At 42.3% G+C, this 22,568-nt stretch overlaps 1 protein-coding gene across 1 annotated transcript in view; it reads left to right on the forward strand.

Moving 5' to 3' along the window:
- The window catches only part of HYDIN (HYDIN, axonemal central pair apparatus protein), a 421,369-nt gene that overhangs the window by 201,713 nt on the left and 197,088 nt on the right, over window positions 1–22,568 (forward strand). The window contains exons 21-24 of the mRNA XM_025370321.1: window positions 2,771–3,044; window positions 5,469–5,612; window positions 10,731–10,874; window positions 16,697–17,010. Coding sequence (XP_025226106.1) covers window positions 2,771–3,044; window positions 5,469–5,612; window positions 10,731–10,874; window positions 16,697–17,010 — 876 coding nt within the window. The remainder of the gene's footprint in view (window positions 1–2,770; window positions 3,045–5,468; window positions 5,613–10,730; window positions 10,875–16,696; window positions 17,011–22,568) is intronic.

Raw genomic sequence — 22,568 nt, forward strand, 5'->3', positions numbered from 1 at the left:
GGAGGTTAACAGGTGGGAGAATCACTTGAGCCCAGGAGGCAGAGGTTGCAGTGAGCCAAGGTGGCATCACTGCACTCCAGCCTGGGTGACAGAGTGAGACCCTGTCTTAAAAAAAAAAAAGAAAGAAAAAACACACACGTATACATATACACATACACATATATATGTGCACACACACACATATATATAGATATATATGAGGAGATATATATATTTATAGAGCTGGGAGCAGTGGCTTATGCCTATGATCCCAGCACTTTATACTTTGAGAGGCTGAGGTAGGAGGATTGCTTGAGCCCAGGAATTGGAGACCAGCCTGGGCAACATAGGGAGACCCCCCACATCTCTACAAAATAAAAAAAATTAGCCTCGCTTGATGGCACATGCCTGTTGTCCTACCCACTTGGCAGGCTGAGGTGATAGGATTGCTTGTACCCGGGAGGTTGAGGCTACAGTGAATTAGGATCACACAACTGCAACTCCAGCATGGGCGACAGAGCAAGACCCCATCTGAAATTAAATAAATAAATATATATATATTTATGAGGTTTGAGTGTTAAGTGTAGAGGGTATGTGTGGGGTTTGTTCTTGATTCCTCAGGAAAGTCATGTAGCTATCACTAGTTGGCTCCTGGGGTCCAGTTGAATTTGAACTTACCTGTTGCAGTACTGTGAATAGATCTCAGAAGGGTATTTCCTCTGCCTTCTGGGCTCACAGGCCCTGAAATCAAGTCATATATGCTGTGCTTGGAGATGTGACTGACATTAATCAGTTAGGAGCTCTCCCCAAAATCCCTCCCTCTGCTCCATCTACAAAATATGGGACTTGATTGAAAATGCCGTAAACTAGTAGAAAATTAAGTAAAAAGCAAGTCACATGGTTGAATTGCATGCTTTTAGACAAGTATCCAATTATATTTTTCGAGTCAACTGAATATAAGAATCCTCCTCTCTGCCTGTCTGTTGGCCGTAAGCTAGGGTAGTTTATCATTGCATACCAGTGCTTCTAGTTTCAAATTTCTTTTCATGCACTCAAATATAATTGTAGAAAACAATACATGGCAAACCAGACCTAATTACATGTTCTTTTAGATCTACAAATAGTGTCAAGTAGCCTTCAAAGGATATTCTGACACATGGAATTGGAGGGTTAGCTAACAGTTTTCTATCAATATAAAAGCAAACTGTAGCTTTTAGTTGCTAATTTGACCTCTGCCTAAACTTTTTGACATAAAATCACTATGCTCGCAATCTCCAGAAGAACTGCCAAAAGCAGGGCTGGGTAAACTACACCCCTCTGCCTGCTTTTGTCAATAAAGTTTTATTGGAACACAGCCATGCCCATTTTGTAACGTATTGTCTATGGCTGCTTTCACACTACAAGGGAAAGTTGAGTAGCTGTTACAGAGACCATGTGGCCCAAAAAGCCTAAAATATTTGTTTGTTAGTCCTTTAAAGAAAAAGTTTGCCAACCTCTGGTCTAAAGAAATAGCCATATGCCGCTGCTTCTAATTGCATGTTTTTAGACAACTCCCTAGGTTTTCAGAACTTCCGTTTCTTGATCTATAAAATGGTAGTAAATATACTTACCATGACTGGATTGCTGTAATGATTGAATGATGTACTGTGAATAAGTAACAGACATCCTGCCTAGTAATCAGTATGTGTTTTTTATAAACAGTATATGGTTTTATAAACAGTATATGTTGTTTATTATTTCCCCCAAAAGCCTACTGCTAGCCATAAACTACCAAGTAAAGTAACTCCCTTGAGCATGCCCCGTGGACACAGATTCACAATGTATTTAGATAGAAATGGTTATACCTGACAACTAGCAAATATTCCTTCTGATTATTTATTTGATGGTTCGACTTACCAGGCATGATATCATTTCCTAAGGAGGAATAGATGGGATGAAATCTCAAAGCCTAATACAATTTAAAAAATAAAAAACAGTCCTGAGATGAGTTTTTCCCTAAGAATAAATTTTAAAGTAAGCCTGTGGGGGGAAAAAAAATCCCAAACAAACAAAAACACATTTGAACCATATCCAAGATCTTAGAAATCCCAGTTTTTTTTAGCAAATAGCCAGGCAATCAGAATGTTCTTAGTAAATATTTGTGGAATATATGAATGCATGATGAACAAATGAATACATGAAATTGCAACATATTTAAAGCACATTAGTCTGAGATAGGTGACCAATCACGGTGGTGTTCTGGCCCATTGCAGTCCCCTGGCCTTTGTTAAAGCTTAGAGGATGTGCATGGTTTTTCTTCAAAGCTTCCTTCAAATTGAGCCCATCATTACGGGACATTCCACTCACTCAGTAGTAATTTTCTCAGCACAGCTTGAAACCTGCTTCTCCTCCAGTAGGTATTTTGCTTTCCTTTCACTCTTCACAGCTATTTCTCTAAATAGAATTGCTTTTCACGTGAACTGAATGTGTCCTGCAGTGTGTGGGGCCTACTGGGGAAGATTGACGGGGAGTGGAAATTTTCCACAGCCCCTTACGTGGTGATGCCAACTCTGGGACCAAACCCAGGTCTGTGATTCCACACCTCTTGGCCCCCTGAGTAGATACTACCTTGTCCCATCACTGTGTTAGTTCCTAGTGGCATCGTAACTTAGTCTTCCTACATTAAAAAAAAAAAGTCTTATATTGTGGCTCACTGTTTTAAATCCTTCCAGAAGAGTAAATCCCAAGGGTGTAGAGCTGAACAGAACATACCTAAATGAAATCCTCTCAACACTTGCCTCTTCTTTTTCAGCCTGGATACCCATTATTACCACTTTAAGTTGATCAACAAGGGACGTCGGGTCCAACAGTTGTTCTGGATGAATGATAGCTTCCAACCCCAGGCCAAGCCGAGTAAGAAGGGCCGGGTTAAGAAGGGACATGCTCGTATCCGGCCCCAGCCTAGTGGCTCTCAGGAGCCCAGGGATCCACAGAGCCCCGTGTTTCATCTCCACCCCGCCAGCATGGAGCTGTACCCAGGCCAGGCAGTCGATGTGATACTCGAAGGCTATTCTGCTACTCCCAGGGTAAGGGGACAGCACATTTGGAAGCTATTGCTTTTTCCTAATTAAATCTCTACTGTATCTATTTCTTTTTTTTTTTTTTTTTGAGACGGAGTCTCGCTCTGTTGCCCCGGCTGGAGTGCAGTGGCCGGATCTCGGCTCACTGCAAGCTCCGCCTCCCGGGTTTACGCCATTCTCCTGCCTCAGCCTCCCAAGTAGCTGGGACTACAGGCGCCCGCCACCTCACCCGGCTAGTTTTTTGTATTTTTTAGTAGAGACGGGGTTTCACCATGTTAGCCAGGATGGTGTCGATCTCCTGACCTCGTGATCCGCCCGTCTCAGCCTCCCAGAGGCTGGGATTACAGGCTTGAGCCACCGCGCCTGGCCTGTATCTATTTCTTAGGAAAGTTCCTTGACATTTATCTGAGGAAGGATATGGTTTCTCAAGGATTGTGTACAGTCCTGAGTTACCGTGGTAGCATCTGTTGCTTTTGGGGTGCAGCTCTGCTCAGTCGTCGATTTGTTTCTATAGCTACTGTGAACCCAATCTTGAGGGAGGTTCTCATGCCCAGGGTCCACAGTGACAAGCCAGCAAGTCTCTGGTAGAAAAACATCCAGTTTTTAGCCAAAGCAGATTCTCCTATTAACACTTAGCAGGATTAATTTAATATTCATTCAAAAAGGGTGTTTATATCGACACTCTGGGCTGCCTCTCCTATTCAGGTATTGGGACATCCCTGTTCCTTTCTTTCCAGACTGACTACAACTCACATTTCAAAACATCTTTTTTATGCATTAATAAAAGAACCACATTTATCTTCAGCAACTCTGATTCCCTGCCTTCATTTACATGATCTCCATACATTCTACCTAAAACATTTCAGTAGATCCAAATCATCTGTCTGTTTATCCCTATTCTCTCACAGTGTGGAAATCGTTAAAAAACTAAAGGAAAGGCTTTCAAAGTCACTTAAGAGTCTCTCCCTCCCCACAAAATGCAGACCTTGTAGATGAGAAATGATGCTTGCTTAAGATCCTGCTTGTGTCGCCAAATTTGGAGGTAATACTGACTTTTCCCCACACGAAATAGGAAGCAAAAAGAACTTTGTCTCCCAGTAGACACAGCTGGAAAGCTAGTCCCTTGCTTAGCTTCTCTAAGGTCACAGATTCCACTTTATTGCATTAGACTATTTCTTCATAGAGCATTTTCAGGTAAAATGCATCCTCAGTTCCAAAAAAAGGGGGTTATCTCTCATTGTGGAAAAGGTAATGTGTTCCTTCTCTCTGTTATTCAGGTGATCAGCCAACTTTTATTGTGTGTATACCATGTAACAAATACTGTGCTAAGCACTGAGGATGCAAAGATGAATAGAACACAGGCCATTATCTCAAGACACTGACAGCTGTTGGAAGAGCATATTTATAATGTGGTTATCAAGAGTTGTCCATATTTTTGAAGGCATTAATTCTAAGCTGCTGGGGGACTAAACTTAGCTTAAGCTTTACTAAAAACTTCCCTGAATGTTCTTCTAAATCATGCTACATAAATGAGAAGAGACTGGAATGCATTAACATCCCTAACCTGGGCACTCTTCAGTGTAACCTATTCATGCTACAAATTCACTTTTGATCTTTCTGCTTTATAAAAATCTAGGCTTTTTGAGTCCAAAGAAATATTAATTCCTAATGCATGATTTTTAAATGTTTAAGTATAAAAGGCCAAAATTTGGCTGGGCGCGGTGGCTCACGCCTGTAATCCCAGCACTTTGGGAGGCCAAGCTGGGTGGGTCACCTGAGGTCAGGAGTTCGAGACCAGCCTGACCAACATGGAGAAACCCTGTGTCTACTAAAAATACAAAACTAGCCGGGCATTAATCCCAGCTACCTGGGAGGCTGAGGCAGTAGAATCACTTGAACCGGGGAGGCAGAGGTTGCAGTGAGCTGAGATTGCACCATTGCACTCCAGCCAGGGCAACAAGAGCAAAACTCCATCTAAAAACAAAAAATAAAAATAAAAAGGCAAAAATTTTCCAACTACAGTTTTCAATAGTTTAATAAGAAATCATATAACTACCATTGAACTATAAGCCCCATGAAAGATTTTATCTGTCTCGTTCATCAGTGTTTGGTACTCCCAGCACCCAACACAGCTCCTGATGCATAAAAGATCGTAATATAACTATACATATGTATATAGAACTGAATGTAAATCAACTGCCTCAGGGCAGTCAGAAATAAATACAGAATCCATCAAAGCCATGTTTAACTAACAAAAACATAATCATGTGACAAACAGCAGCCCCTGAAGCGTGCTATTCAGAAAAGTGCTCTTCCTTGTGTCCCCAGGCAGGTAGTGGGAAATCCATTTTCTCTCAGTGGGTAAATAAGTATTCTGAGTAAGTATTAAGTTATAGTTGTTTCCCAAATGCTGGCTTATCTTATTGGCAGGTAGTTAAAGAGAAGCTGGTGTGCCACGCCATCATCGGGGCACAGAAAGGGAAGAGCTTGTTGATGGCTGTGAACATCACCTGTGAGTTCGTTGCGCCTCTCATCCAGCTCTCCACCAAGCAGCTCGTCTACAGACTGGAGAAGGTCAGTGGCATGTGCTGGCGAGGGCTGGGTGCTCCAACTGGGGTCAGCATGTTTACATTTTCATTTCGAAAGCTAAATTAACGGGCGTCCTTTTCCACCCATTGCTCAGCCCGTGTTTTTTAAGCTTCAGAGGCCAGTACACATTCAACTAAAAATTTTGAATCTAAACCTACAATCCTTTGACATGTAAGTTGCTGTGGAAATTCTATTTCCATCATTCCTGATGTCTAAGACCTAAGGGAAGTGGTATTCCAGTGCACTGAATATGCAGTTCAGTCAATCATCTTACTTTAACCAGGTAAAATAAACTCGAGGCAGAGGAAGGATTGGAGTAGAATTATCGTAGAATTATCAATAATTATAATTATCAGTAAGAATATCTACCACTGATTGATTAGTATGTGCTAGACACGGAGCCATGTTCGTTACATACATTTACCCAGTAGTCCCTCACAGCAACTGTATGCAGCAGGTTCTGTTATCATTCCCGTGATGCACACGAGGAAACTGAGATACAGGTTAAGCTGGAGAATAATCAACTTAAAGTATTAGATTCACACTCTTTAACTTAAATGGCTCTACATAAGTGCAGACAGTAAATGTCAGAGTCAGGGGACAAGGGAGAGAAGGTAGTGGCTGCTAGTCAGGGCAGGGGGTCAGGATGGTGAAGCGGTGGGGTGGAGGAGATATCACAATAGGCTCGACCTGCCCCTAGACATGCTTCCATCCAGAATTAATTAGCATTCAAGACATGTAAGGAATGTCTGTTCTGAGTTGGGGATTGAGCTGGTACTGGAAATCTAGTGAACCAGACAGACATAACCAAAGCTAAGCTGGTTGACTTTAAACAAATTATTAAAATGTAATTGTTGAAGTCACCATTATAAACATTGCTATGAGGAAGAGGTGCAAGGTGCTGGGAGGGCGTGTACTGGGAGACGTGATCTTGTTCGTCCATGTGGTCATGGATGGATTTCTTGAGCAGGTGCCTCAAGTTGAGACTCAAAGTAAAAATAGAAGCTAGTCTGGTGACAAGGGATGGGGAGAGAATTGTAGGCAGAGGGAATAGCTCACGCAAAGGGCTCAAGTTAGGAAAGGCCACCTTGGACAGAGAATGTGCCAAGGATGGCAAAAGTCCATCTGGAGATGTGCAGCCTGCCTGGGAGGCATCATCTGAACTTTGGGTTTTGTTCCGGATGGCCATTGGAGGGCTTCCAGGAAGGGAGTGACATGGTCAAATTGATTCACTGAAACCATCATGCTGGCCACTGAGTGGAATGTTTATTAAGGCCTCTCATGTGCCAGGCAGTGTTGGGGGCTAGAGATACAACAGTGAGAATAGTCCTCCCTGATAAATGCCACAGCCTGCTGGGAAGACCAAGCATTAAGTAAGTCACGGCCCCACAGTGTGATCTTTGCTGTCACATAAAAGCAGTGGGTGTGGCAGTGCCTAACCAGTCATGAGGAATCAACTGGGCTTCCTTTCATTACCTGAAGGTTTGCAGAAGAATGTTCAAGACCATTTATTTTGGTAGTGGATTCCATCATATTTTGTTCATTAAAACAAATTAGTATCTATTGATTATCACCATGGAAAAGATGTTCTGCTAGGAGATGAAAAAAGGAGCCTGTGATCCAGTAGGAGAGGTGTGAGGTACAGGTTCAATTCAAATCAACAAGTAACTTTTGAGCAGGTGCATCAGTCACCTACAATATATAAGGCAGAAAAGACACAGCAGAGACCATGGCTTATCATTCTCAGGAAACATAGACTGGAACAGAAAACCAAACACTGCGTGTTCTCACTCATAAGTGAGAGTTGAACAGTGAGAATACGTGGACGCGGGGAGGGGAACATCACACACTGGGGCCTGTCGTGGGGTCGGGGGCAAGGGGAGGGAGAGCACTGGGACAAATACCTAATGTATGTGGGGCTTAAAACCTAGATGATGGGTTGATAGATGCAGCAAACCACCATGGCACATGTATACCCATATAGTAAACCTGCACGTTCTGCACATATATCCCAGGACATAAAATAAAATAAAATAAAATAAAATAAAATACAATAGTAAAGTAAAGTAAAGTAAAATAAAATGGCTTAACAGATAAGTAGGGAAGGTGGACGTTGTTAGTTTAGCTTCCTGACACTGAAATCCAAGCTAAACACGAAGCCAGCAAGCTCCATGAGACATGTAAAAGGAAAATACAAGAATTCCTGCTACAGTTATTAAGCTTTATTGCTCCATTTTAAATTCTTCATTTTTAAGTAATCAGGAAAGATGTTTATTGGCAACAGCTGCACTGAAGTTGGTGGCATTATATTTTCCCTAAATGCTGTTACTGGGAGAAAACTCAGTGAATATTTATTGAATTGCTATTCTGGGCAAGATGTTGTAATATATGTTAAATATGCAGCCTAGTTTCTTATTAGATTTCTCTAAGCCCATAAACACTCATAAAAATGTGTGGGGAGTGCTCTTTTTCTTCTCTTTATATACTTATGCCTTTTGCGGGGGCGGGGGCGGGGGTGGGCATGTTTTTATTTAAATGTCTATTGTTTGAATTTATTACTAGATTAAAATATGCACATATTTTGAATATGGCGGTAACTTCTTATTGAATTAAAAAGTGAATTAAGCTAAAGTTCCCTGCTTACTTTTTTCCACCCTTCTCTCTTTCCCCACAAAGATGAGAAGTTTGAAATCTGTCCTACTACTTACTGTATTTTTCATTTTCATTTCCTGCTTACATTTAATCCACATCAGGGACAATGAAGAAATGCAACTTCATTACCCAGCATATGCAAGAGACTTGTTAGGTCTCAGTATTCAGATTTAATTGTATAACATCCAATTATCTGTTCTGTCTCTCTGTTTTCAGCTCAAGGCAGTGCATCTGATTTGGTACATTAGAATATAATTATACCAACCCTGTCTATGGGAAGAATTTTTCTATAGCTGTTTCCTCAGATTTGGTCTACTTTATAACTATCGTACCATTCGTAAGCCACGGAGATGAAACCACATCTCTGTGAGATCGAAAAGGTCAGTTGAAACTAGCAGCCACTTTTCTTCATGAAGTTCCAGCAGCACATTATGTCTGCTGATATCTGGGGAGACGAACAACTCAAAGAGAAGGGGTCATTTTAAAATAGAATGGCCTCTCTGTGCTTGACTCCTTCTCATCAGTAGCCTCTAAATGGCCTCTTGCCAAAACCAACCAAGTGTGGCGTCTGCACTTCAAAGCCATCTGCAGTGACACAGCAGCCTTCAGGGAAGGTCACTGGGTGGACAGTTCTCCATGCAGCCTTTGTAGGGCCCAGAGTACTGCTTCATCCCTCCCTAAACTGTAGTATACAACCTGCAGAGGCAAGGTGAGTCCAGTTCCGTGCTACCCCATATTACAGGGAGGGAAACAAAGGCTGTTATCTCATGGTAAATGCCAGACCTAACCCCTAAAGTCACCTGGGAGTGCACAGGGAGACTCATGGAGTACAACCAAGGCATGAGGCTCGAACCAAGGGACACTGGTCACCTGAGCTCACCCAGGAACCACAGTGGAAGGAAGAGACTGTACTAGGCATAGAACTGGAAGACAGAGTCATATCAAAGTAGGAAATTAGAAGGGGTTAACTGACATCGGCACAAAGAGAAAAGGCAAATGAAAACAAGAAGGCCTAGGAAAGACAGGCTAGAGTTGTCGGAAGACCCAGGGGATGATTGGAGGGAGGTTCTTTTTGCAGGCCAGAGATTGAGGCTCCTGGTCACCCCCTGATGATACTAAAGAACCCCCTTTCTAGGGAATACAAGAAATAATGTGGGCCCCAACATCAGAATGAGAAAAATCCAGTCTGGCCAGAAATTCTCAACTCGAGATGTATTTTCGATGCCTTCTTGAGTTGAAAAATTAAATCTGGGTTGGGTGTGGTGGCTCACACCTGTAATCCCAGCACTTTGGGAGGCTGAGGCGGGTGAATCATGAGGTCAAGAGATCGAGACCATCCTGGCCAACATAGTGAAACACCATCTCTACAAAAAATACAAAAATTAGCTGGGCGTGGTGGCACGTGCCTATAATCCCAGCTACTCGGGAGGCTGAGGCAGGAGAATCGCTTGAACTTAGGAGGCAGAGGTTGCAGTGAGCCGAGATCACACCACTGCACTCCAGCCTGGGCGACAGAGCAAGACTCTGTCTCAAAAAAAAAAAAAAAAAAGAAAAATTTAATCTAACATATCTAACAGAGTAAAAAGATGCTTCTAAATCAACTATCCTGGTATTATCAGGAAAAGTTTACAGAAAATAGGTCTGAGCATTTGTCAATATAATAAGATATTTGCAAATCGGGTGTTTTAAGCCTGGAAAAATATTATACAAGGGAAACATGTTTTATTCATTGTAATGATAGCTATATTTATGTATAAGATATAACTAACGTTTTAGACTTTGTCTTATGACACAGTGGAAGCCCCTATAATAATAGTTCTATCCAGAAGCCTGGCTTCTGTAGCTTTTCTCAATTAGGCACCAAGGGGGTAAAAAAATCTAATCTGTGTTGTCTGGGTTATGTAGGTCCACTTTTCAGTAGTTCACCATACATCATTCCACATGATTTATCTTTTTTTTTTTTCCTTGAGACTGAGTCCCACTGTATTACCCAGGCTGGAGTGCAGTGGTGTGATCTCTGCTCAGTGCAACCTCCACCTCCTGGGTTGAAGTGATCCTTGTGCCTCAGTCTCTGAGTAGCTGGGATTACAGATGCCCGCCACCATGACTGGCTCATTTTTGTATTTTTAGTAGAGACGGGGTTTTACCACGTTGGCCAGGCTGGTCTCGAACTCCTGACCTCAAGTAATCCATTGGCCTTGGCCTCCCAAAGTACTGGGATTACAGGCGTAAGCCACTGTGCCCGGCCTCCACATGATTAATCTAAAGTTCTACAAGGGAGAAAAATGTATGTATACATCTACATATATATGCATATATATATACACACACACAGAGAAAGAAAAAGAAAGATCAATAAATTTGTTCTAAACAATGAACCTGAGACTTGTTGCTAAAAGCTTACTGTATTTACCATAAGTTGATTTGTTTCATCTTTTTCTGTTTTTGCAGAAACCTAACAGTATCCTGAAACCTGATTACCAGCCCTTGGCCATAAAAAACATTTCCACCCTGCCCGTGAACTTGTTGCTGTCAACATCTGGACCATTCTTTATATGTGAGACTGATAAATCCCTGCTGCCGGCAACTCCTGAGGTACCTTAATAGGGGGCTGTTCTGGCAAGCTGTGGGGGGTGGGGCGGGGTGTGATAAAGGAAGAGAAGAGTAACGATACGCCACCCAACTTCAGCTCGGAAAGATGTAAAGGATCCAGGAAGCAAACAGGGAAGACTACAGAAAATTTAAAATGAGTGGTAAATCCATTCCAGTATCAATCTGTAGAAACACTGCCATTCATGGTGAGAGCTTCAGCTCATTATAATCACCCTTCGCTCCTGCCCATTCCGATGAAGCGAATCCGCAGAAAGCAGGAACTTCCTACTGATGATAGTAAAGATCTTTTCATTCTCCTCCCTCAAGTCCAACCAAACCTCCATGCTGAAGGAAATGAGAAAATAGCCAAGTCCAGTCCCCAGACCAGTGAGCCCACCTCCGGATACTGAGAAGTCTGAGTAGGGCTGAGGGAGGAGGCTGAGGGCTCACCCCGGCCACCAGTCTGCAGTGGGATTCAGTGTTCTCTAAACAACCCTTCAAGATTGTCCCTGTGATCCTTTGCCAGGTGTGAGGACACCAATGGGAAAGGCAGGTCCATGGGCCAGTGACACTGTAGGAGAGGAGGATTGAAGGAGAAACCAGTCCCCACATGCCATTTTGCTCAGCCTCCCTCTCTAGGGAAACAGCTAATGAAGATGGGGTATGAAGGGGCGGGGGCAGGCAGCAATCATGAGATCTCAGAAGAGGGAGCCTGAGACTTAAGGAGATTCACCGTGAGCCACACTCAGGGAGATGGATCTTTGGGGAGAGCAGGGACAGCGTACTTGGTGACAGGGTGTCCCAACAGTACCCAACTGGAGGCTGTGGGCTGTGCCCCGCCCCTCCACCACAGATATTTTGAATGAATAGGTCTCATTCCAGCAGGAGCTGGGACAAAACCAGCTAAGATCTTTGAATGGAGAAAGAAAAAGAGGAAATGATTATAAGCAAGGGGCAGATGAAAACAAACTGCAAGGAGATGCACCCAAGGAAGAAGATCAGAAAGCACAAATATGTGTTCTCTACAGTCTCACACAAATTACAGATAACATGGCCTGTCCTTAGAAAGAGCCCAAGGAGGAGATGCAGGTATTGAAAGAGGAGATGCAGAGTGAACTCAGAGCACAGGAGAACAAATGGGTGGGAAAAGGAAGATTCAGACATGCGCACCTTTCTCAGTCTGGGTGGTGGACAAGACCCACTCGTATCCCTCCTGAGATCTTTTTTTTTTTTTTTTTTGAGATGGGGTCTCACTCTGTTGCCTAGGCTGGAGTACAGTGGCACAATGTCAGCTTGCTGCAGCTTCAACTTCCTAGCTCAAGTGATCCTCCCACCTCAGCCTCCTGAGTAGCTGAGACCACAGGTGCCCACCACTGTGCCCAGCTACTTTTTTAATTTGTAGAGAGGAAGTCTTGTTATGTTGCCCAGGCTGGTCTTGTTGAACTCCTGGGCTCAAGTAATCCTCCCACCTCGGCCTCCCAAAGTGCAGGGATTACCGGCGTGAGCCACTGTGCCCAGCCCCTTCTGAGATCTTAATAGGATAAACGTAGAAATTTTCAAAAAAGAAGGAAGCCAGAGCAATAATATAAAGGGGGAGGAGGATGGGCATCACCAAATAATGAGAGATTGAAGCCAACTTCTGGAAGATAGAATGAGGTTGGGAGTGGGTTGAAAAGAAGACACAAAAAATCTGCGTCCCAGAAAATATTCAAATGAAGTCATGAATAATGAAGGAGTTGTTTTGCCCAGTGGTCTGGAGTAGCTCCGGGATCACAGGCAACAATTATGAGAAGAGGGCAACAATTATAGGGATTCTATGTGCACCAGGCCCCATTCAGGAAGCATGGACAGCTGGCTTTTATCTTAAGAAAAAAAAAAAAAATAGTGCTCTTCTCCAAAGAAATTGGTTAAAATGTCTGGGGAAATCTAGCGCTTCTAATGTTGCCAGTATTGACACCCCAGAATAAGCCCTCCTCACTCCACATTCGGATATCTGGGTGTGTCCACAGCTTGATGGCCACCTCTCTGCCTAAGGAAATTATTTCCAAGACAAACCCTACTACGAGAATTGAGAAACGGTGGCCTCTGAGTTGGTGGAATGACACAGTGGGTCAGGAACTACTGTTTTTTATAATAACTCTTACAGTACAGTTTCACTTTATATCATTTGCATGTATAATTTTAATAAAACCACACACATAATTTAAAAAATAAAGAGCTTCTTCAAACCAACAAGAAAGATACTAACAACCAAACAGAAAAACAGGCAAAAGAAAAGAGCAGGGGTTGACAAAAGGGAAAATAAAATAGCTTTTAAACGTGAAAATATGCGCAACTTTATTCATATGAATGAAAATACAAACTAAAATGACCATGAAATACGTTTTTTAACCTATCAGACTGGCAAAGAGCAAAAATTGGCTAGTCCTGTGTTTTGGAAGGACGTGTGGAAATAATCTCTTGCCATGCCGGACAGTGTATGTCATACATTGGAAGGCAATATGGTGGTAGCTATCAAGAATTTAAATGCTCATACCATTTGACCTGGAAATTCCATTCCTGGGAATTTATTCTGGGGACATAAACACAATACACAATATGACTTATATACAAGGATAAAACTGCAATGTTGATTATAACAGCAAAAGATTGGGAACTAATATCCATCAGTAGCACATTGGTTAAATAAATGGTGGCAGAATAATATGATGGAATGAAATGCTGCTATTAAAAAGAACGAAGCAGCTTCATATGCACTGATATTGAGTGATCTTCCAGTGAGAAAACTGAACTATAGAACAGTGTACATGATATGCTATCATGTGCAAAAAAATAAAAGAATATATAAATATGATATTATGTTCATAGAATATCTCTGCAAGGGTAAACAAGATACTTTTAACCTTGGTTTCCTCAGGGGAGGGAAACTATTGGCTTAGGTAAGAGATGGAGAGATGGGCACAAAATCAACTTGCTTTTCATTGTTCTGTCTATCCAAAATATCAATGAAATATTTTTTAAAGATTTTTAGAATTAAGGCTTCACCTTGTCCAGGGACAAAATGATATAAATATTTTTAGAAACAAGGCCTCACCTTGTCCTAGGACAAAATGATATGGAATATTCAAGAGTGAGACATATTTTAGTGAAGTTACAGGACTTATTGACAACCAAGGAATTCTATGGCATCTAAGCATAAGAGACCAATCAAGGGAAGATTTTGGACTAACCTCAGCCTTACACTTTAATGCCACATGGCAACAGAACAATGACTGCAGAGTTTTGAGGGAAGGAAAGTTGACTCAAGAAGTTTATAACTAGCTAAAGTATCCTTTGATACTATAAAGATAACAGACAGGGATGCTCGAGACGCAAGGAAATGTTTTCATTCCTGAGCATTTTATTTGATTCTTCTAGATGATCGCATGTCTTCGGCAAATTAGTTTTTCCAGCAGGGGTGCATGAGTGCTGTATTCAGCATTCCCTTGCATCTTTGAATTCCACACTCATGCACCCCTGTTGGAAAACTAATTTGCCAATGACATGCGGTCATCTAAAAGAATCAAAATAAGGTACTCAGGAATGAAAAAACTGAGGAAAAGACAGATGGGAGGACTCAATCCAGTTAACTGTGGAACTGAGACTACACAACTTTGACAGAATTTTAGAGCAGAATGTTTTAAACCTCAGCTTTTAAAATTCACTATAGCCAATAAAAACTGGGAGGTGAGGGAAGCATGGGTGTACTGATTTCATTCCTTTTACTTTTTGAGACAGAGTCTCGCTCTCTCACCTAGGCTGGAGTGCAGTGGCGCAATCTCAGCTCACTGCAACCTCCACCTCCCGGGTTCAAGCAATTCTCTGCCTCAGCCTCCTGAGTAAGTAGGGTTACAGGTGCCTGCCACCACGTCTGGCTAATCTTTGTATTTTTAGTAGAGATGGGGTTTCACCATCTTGGCCAGGCTGGTTTTGAACTCCTGACCTCATGAGCCACCCACCTTGGCCTCCCAAAGTGCTGGGATTAGAGGTGTGAGCCACCATGCCCGGCCGATTTCATTCCCTTTTACAGCCAGGTGTCAATAAGAGGTTGTCTAAGGTTGAAACTGCTTAACATTTAGCCATCTCTTTCCGTTATTGTAAGGGGATAATAGTAATAGCTACCATTTAAATACCTTGCGCTATGTGCGGGCACTGCCCTGAAACACCTCGCATATACATTAACTAATTATATCCTCCTAAGAAGAGGCAGGTACTATTGTTACCCTTGTTTTACAGATGGAGAAACTAGGCCTGGTATTTTGCCCAAGGTCTTACAGCTAGTAAGTGGCAGAACCAGGATTTGGACCTAACTACTCTGTCTCCAGAGCCTTTAATCTTAGGAATTAATATCCCTTGTTTATGAAACATTTCTTCAAGTTTTTTTTTTGAGAAAAAATTCAAACATGATGTTTTTTAAAAAATAATGTAGTCTAATTCCATTTTTGTAAAATCCTATTATTCCTCTCTCACGTCCGGACTAACATCTACCAAATGATAACTCTGAGAAATAATGTATTGTGAAATTTGGGATTAATTTCTCATTTCTTCTTTGTGCTTTTATATATAATGTAAATTTTTGCATCATTTCTACAAAGAAATAATATCATTTCCCTGAAAAAAAAATTAAGTCAATCTTCAAAACATGTAAACATGAAGCGTGGCGATACCGAGTGCTGCAGATGCCATGATTACAAGGGTGGGTCCTAACTTATGCCCAGCCCCTTGTGCCACTGGTAAGATCAAAGGCCAGGTGGCTGGCCTGACTTTCAGCTGGGATTAGGCCAATGCTGAAGAGTCATTACTCTCTCTCTGATTGTTGAATGAGGTACCTGGCTTTATCATCCAAAACCATCTAATCATGTCATTAAATGTACAGTTAAATACCAGAATCCTTTAAGCCCAGCGGAAAGATGAGGCGCACGGAAAACAGATTCATTCCTGTGTTCATTCTTCCCGACTGCCTCAGGGCACTTGCTGCAAAACCACGAGGTGGCTTTCATGCCCATTAAATGTGGGACTTGAGCAATGCCTAAAAAAGCCAACTCATAGCCAGCCTTTCTATGGGAAGGTGTTACTGCAGACACTGGCATCAAGGAACACATAGGGATTGGAATCAAAGACAGAAAAGAACAAATAAAATGTACTGAACAAATGCTGTACAGCTCTGGACTGTCATTTTAAGTTGAATAGAAAACAGCAGAAAATGGATGACACTGTGCTTAAAAGTTAGGATTGCTGACATTGGAAAAGAAATTAAATTACCTAATCTGCCCCTTTCTGGGTCACGCTCTACAGAGCTCCCCCCCCCCCCCCCCCCGTGCCTTAGAAAACCCTTTTAAAAATTTCTTAAGCAAAGAATTTTTCCCACTTGCCTAAGGGCATTTCACAACAGATTTATTTTTAGTTAAGAATATTTTATAATAGTTATTCATTGTAGACTTTTCCTTTACAACTCCTCAATTCTTATAACCCCACATAACACTCATCAAAATCTCTTCCTTTAAATAATTCCAGATTTTCGTTGCTTTCATTTTCAACTAATAAAATGTATATTCATATACGTAAGTATCTATACTTAGATGCAGTAGCTGTTTACATATGAATGTGTATATGTATGGTTTTCATACTAATATGTGTGTATGTGTGTGCATAAATACGTGTGTATCTGTGTGTGTGCATAAATACATGTAATGTGTATGTGTAAATACCTGGCTGTCCTGTTTCATGTACCAAGGTGGAAACGCATAGTACAAAAGTTAGTAATTTCCCCATTATCTTGTTTGTAGCCCATTAAACTGGAAATTGATGAAGAAAAAAACCTGCTGATCAAGTTTGACCCCTCCTACAGAAACGATCTGAACAACTGGGTGGCAGAAGAAATTCTAGCAATTAAGTATGTGGAACACCCTCAGATAGACAGCCTGGACCTGCACGGAGAAGTGCTTTACCCCAACCTCAGCTTTGAGACGATGGAGCTGGATTTTGGCTGCATCCTGAACGATACTGAGCTCATTCGCTACGTTACCATCACCAACTGCAGCCCCTTGGTTGTGAAGTTTCGCTGGTTCTTCTTGGTGAATGATGAGGATAATCAGATAAGGTACCCCTAGCGCAGAACTCTCACAGAATTCTGCTTTTCATTTGTTTTCTCTTTCAGGCTTTTCACAGGGTTTTCTATTTTCCATGTACTGGCCACTCATGAATATTTTCCGTTTTGACCACTAATTACTGACAGAATTAACAAGGAGCTTAAAGTCACAATCCATCCTACATTTGCTAACAGGAAACATAGATAAAACATCTTTGAAAGTCCCAATCACCACCGAATTAACAAAGCAGTATCCATAAGCCCACTTTAATTTTGAATCTAGTGATAAGATGATTAGAAATTCATCACTAAAAAATAAAGTCTTTGTAGAATTTTTTAAATTATTATTTTATTGTGATAATATATATACAACTTAACAAATTTTTAAGTGTACAATACAGTATTATTGACTATAAGTAAACCAGATTTCTAGAACTTATCTTGCTGCACTGAAACTGTATGCCTGTTGCCCATTCTCCTTTCTCCCCAGCCCCTGCAACCACCATTCTATTATTTGATTTTATTAACTATTTTAGCTACTTCATATAAGTGGGATCATGCAGTATATTAGTCTGTTTTCATCCTGTTATAAAGATCTGCCTGAGAATGAGTAATTTATGAAGAAAAATGTTTTAATTGACTCACAGTTCTACATAGCTGGGGAGGCCTCAGGAAATTTACAGTCATGGCAGAAGGTGAAGGGGAAGCAAGGCGTATCTTTCATGATGGCAGGAGAGACAGCAAGTGAGAGGGGAACCGCCAAACACTTTTTATTTTTTTGAGACAGAGTTTTGCTCTTGTCACCCAGGCTGGAGTGCAATGGCGCTATCTAGGCTCACTGCAACCTCTGCCTCCCAGGTTCAAGCGATTCTCTTGCCTCAGCCTCCTGAGTAGCTAGGATTACAGGTGCCTGGCTTTTTTTTTTCTTTTTTTTTTTTTTTTTTTTGGTATTTTTAGTAGAAATGGGGTTTCACCATGTTGGCCAGGCTGGTCTTCAACTCTTGACCACAGGTAATCCACCCATCTCAGCCTCCCAAGGTGCTGAAATTATAGGTGTGGGCCATGGCACCCAGCCCTGCCAAACACTTTTAAACCCTCAGATCTCATGAGAACTCACTCACTATCACAAGAACAGCATGGGGGAAACCACCTGCGTGATCCAGTTGCCTCTCATCAGGTCCCTCCCTCAGCATGTGGGGATTACATTTCGAGATGGGATTTGGGTGAGGACAAACAGACAAACCATATCGTGCAGTATCTTTCTATGACTGGCTTATTTCATTGAGCACAATGTCCTCAAGGTTCATCCATGTCATTTTTGAGGTTGAAGAAAATTCTAGCCCCTTGTATGTATATAACCAATTTTCTTTATCCATCCACCTGTTGATGGACATTTAGCTTGTTTCTACATCTTGGCTATTGTGAATATTGCTGCAATGAACATGAGAGTGCTAATGTCACTTTGAGATTCTGATTTCAATTCTTGGATAAATACCCAGAAGTGGGATTGCAGAATCACATGGTAGTTTTATTTTTAATTTTTTAAGGAACTTCCATGCTGTTTTTCATAGTGGCTGCACCATTTTGCATTCCCAGTAACAGTGTGCCAGGGTTTCAGTTTCTCCGCATCCTCACCAATGCTTGTCTGTCGTTTCTTTAGTAACAGCCATCCTAACAGGTGTGAGGTGATAGCTCACTGGGATTTTTATTTGCATTTCCCCAATATTTAATGATATTGAGCATTTTTTCTACACCTGTTGCCATTTGTAGATCTTCTCTGGAGAAATGTCTATTTAAGTCCTTAGCCCATTTTAAAATTAGGTTATTAGTGGTTTTTTGCTATTGAGTTGTAGGAGTTCTTATATATTTTGGAGATTAACCCCCTATCAGATATCTGGTTTGCAAATATTTTCTCCCTTTCCATAGGTTGAATTTTCATTCTGTTCTTTCTTTGCTGTGCAGAAGCTTCTTAGTTTGATGTGGTCACACTTGTTTATTTTTGGTTTTGTTGCTGTTGAATTTTCTTGAAAAGCATTTCAAACTCAAAGCACAGACTGAGTAGGACCCTACATTGAGTATGTGCAACACTGAGCTCCATGTTGCCTGTTTTACATATTTCAGTGGGTTTCTGTTGTAATTCATTTATGTATATGTATAGACATACACATAATTATAAAATAGTGAGAGGCTGCAATTGCTGCATTTTCTTCTTGGTTGGCAACCAGAACTAATGGGCTTTATATATTTCCTTCTTGGATGCTGTGACACTCAGTTTTTAGCATGTGTATATCGAACGGCCATTCTAAACTGAGGAAACCTCGTGTTGTTTCCTTAGGGGTTTGCAGTGCTTCCTGGCCATAATCCTCATCTTATGTATGACAGTCACCCTTTTCTCTCCTGCACTTGTTACCACGGTAACGATGGCTCGTGCTGAATGTCTTCCGTAGACATCTAACGATGACCTAGCGAAGCATTGAAACCGGCAGCCAGTCCTGGGCCTGAGCATTGCAGTCTGCTCATTAAGTGCCAGGGACTGTTTGGGTTTGGAATGAAATTCTGTAGATGGTGAACATTTAATATAATTATGGGAAAATCAGCCAACCCAACCTAATGCACTTCAAATACCAGATTTTGTGAAGTGATTCTAGTGTAACATAACTAAATAAGTTTATTCCATCTGGGAGCAAGGACATGCTTCATTTATTTTTTTATTTTTGAGAGGCTACTTTCATAATTAAAGGGATGAAATTTTGAAAATGTACTTGGCCACTGCTGAAGATGATACACTTAATTTTTCATTGGTTTAAGCATTTCTTTAACCATTTTTCTCTTTCTTGAGTATCTTCCTTTGTCTTGATATTGAGCCTCTTCTTTTAACTTGTTCGTTCTTTCATTTATTCAATCAGAGAGTCAGTCAGAAAACATTTGATACGTGATTACTGTGAGCCACATATTGAGGAATCGGCAATATAAAAATGAACAAGACGTGACCCTTGTCCTCAGGCCAGTGGGGAAAGCAGACATGTACCAAAGTGGACTTGTGGCCATGCTGGGCTCTGTGGGTGGGAGGCCTGTGCCCAGAGAAGTCAGAAAAGGCTACGCTGAGGAGCCACAGTTAAATGTTCCAGATGGAGAGGCAGGAAGACGTTCTGAGTAACAGGAAAAGCATGTTATCTATTAGTTAGAATTCATGTGTTCACTCTGTTGCAAGTCATTGAAAACCTGACCCTAAGCAAAAATTAAAGGAAAGGAAATTCATTGGTTTTCACAACTCAAAATTCCAGATTCACTTTGGCTTCTGGCCTGGCTTAAAGCGAGGATCATACAATGTCATCATTGGAGCCAGGTTCTCTGCCTCTCACCTCTGCTCAGTTTCATGTGTTAACCTCATTCCCAGATTAGCTCTTCTCTCCTAATCACCCAATGGCTGCCAGCACTGCTGGGGCCGTGTCCTTTTATACTCTGATCCACTGGAAAACAATATGAGGTCTTTCTCCCACAACTTCCAGGAGATTCACTCTGATCAGACCAACTGAGTCACATTTCTGTCCCCACTCCTCATCAGTCACTGTCAGGGGAGGGTGACGCACTCATCGTGGTTGACCTGGCCACATGCCCCACACCAAAGGCTGTGGATCATGATCTCAGAACCAGATGGACTGGAGGGGGTGGGAATGGGGTAGATCACCAAACAAAAACTGACAGAGGGAGAATCGATGCTGGAGAGCAAATGACACGTTTCTACCATGGTGTTGGCAGAGGGTATGTCAGCGTGGCTGGTGGGCAGACCTCACTGGGTGGGAGAAGTTATGGAAGATGAGTCTGGAGAGGCATATTGGCAGAACTGTGTGAGAAGCCTGGTATTCCAGAAGGAATTAATGCTCTTTCTTGGAGGTAATGATGAGATTTGTAATCAAGAAGGTGACAGAGGTTTTTTCAGAAAAATAACACTTAGCAGCATTCAGCACAGTGACCAACCCCACTTTCCTGAAATGCATTCCTTTCTCAGCTTGCGGAACACCGTATTCTCCTGCTTTTCCTCTTGTCCCCTCAACCTTCTCAGTTCTCTGCCAGCAACAAATCCGCTGGAGTAGAAGGATGGAGGGCTCCATCCTAGGCTTTCTCCTCTTCCTAGAAATTGATGTGCCCCCATAGCTCCAGTCAGCTTCTTTTGCCGAGGCTTCCCAGTGCCTATCTTCACCGAGCCCCCTCTGCTGAGTTTCAAGTCTGTTGCCTTCTTGACATCTCCTCTTGGACATCCCTTGGATGCCTCCCAGGTGATCTATGCCTAATGTGTCCCACATAAGCTCTGTTCCCTCCCTGCTCACCCCCCGACTCTCCTCCAGGGCACCCTGTCCCAGTAAACGACATCACTGCTCTCCTGGGAGGCATTAGGATTTCTTCCTCTCTCTAACCCTACCCACCCCATCAAATCCACCACCAACTTCTACCTATTCTGCCTTCTGAAAACCTCATTCCCATTTCCACTGCTGTTACCCTGGCTCAAGCCACCATTGCCTGTTGCTGGGACCATGGTCACAGCCCTACCTGGGCTTTCTGCTTCCATGCATGCACCAGAGCTCCTACTCCCCTCAGTAGCCATGACACTGCCATGGCGTTAAGCCTTTCATAACTACCCGTGCTTCTTGGAATCAAGTACAGAGTACTCTGTTCTACAAGGCTCAGCATGTGCTGGTCCCTGCGTTGCACTCCAGTTTTGCTCTCTCCTTCCGGCACCAACCTTTCTGTTTACCCAACACACCGGCCTCTATCCTGCCCAGTGCTGTTCCTGTCCAACTGCCCCCTTCTTTGCTGGAAGCTCCTTCCCAGCCCCACCTACCTGTCCCTGCCCCTTCTTCAGACTTCAGCTTCATCATCCTTCTGCAGGAAAACCTTCTCCAAGACCCATCCTTAGGCCAGAGCCCCTGTCATGGACATTGGTACCCCCATCTCCTTGGTGACTCACATCACGCCTCTACTTATGGCTCATTGTCCATCTTCCCAGCATCTCTTAATCCCTGTGAGGCCAGCAAGCACACCTGCCCTGTCACCTCTGGAGCCCCAGAGCCAAGCACAGTCCCCAGCACAGAGTACATCCTCAAAGGGTGTTTCTTGGTGAATCAGCTGCTCCCACCTTGGTATTTGTAGAGAGAAGGAGATCGTTTCATACCTGGCTTGAGATTCCTCTCTCTCAGCTTCCTGGCACCCACCAAATAGAAAGGTTCCAGGCAAAAATGTCACCTAGAATAGACAAAAAAAAAAAAAAAAAAAGCCACCTGGTTTCCAGACAGACTGTCTCTGTGTAGGACGCCTGAAAAACATAAACCACTCTGACTAAAGGTCACTTTTATCAGATATACACCAACACTAACCTTTCTTATCCAGTTAGGATTCTTCTAAGCCTTACAGTCAGCAAAAGAAACAGAAGTGTAAGAGAGGGTTTTCTTTTTCTTTTATCAGGCAGGTCTGAGGTTGCCTAGACACTCTCATGTTCCTTCACAACACAATACATCTGTGGTGCGTGTGCATGCATGTGTGTGCATGTGACTTTGTAGGCAATTCTCACTCAT

Source organism: Theropithecus gelada, chromosome 20 (genome assembly GCF_003255815.1).
Source record: "Theropithecus gelada isolate Dixy chromosome 20, Tgel_1.0, whole genome shotgun sequence".
NCBI lineage: Eukaryota > Metazoa > Chordata > Mammalia > Primates > Cercopithecidae > Theropithecus > Theropithecus gelada.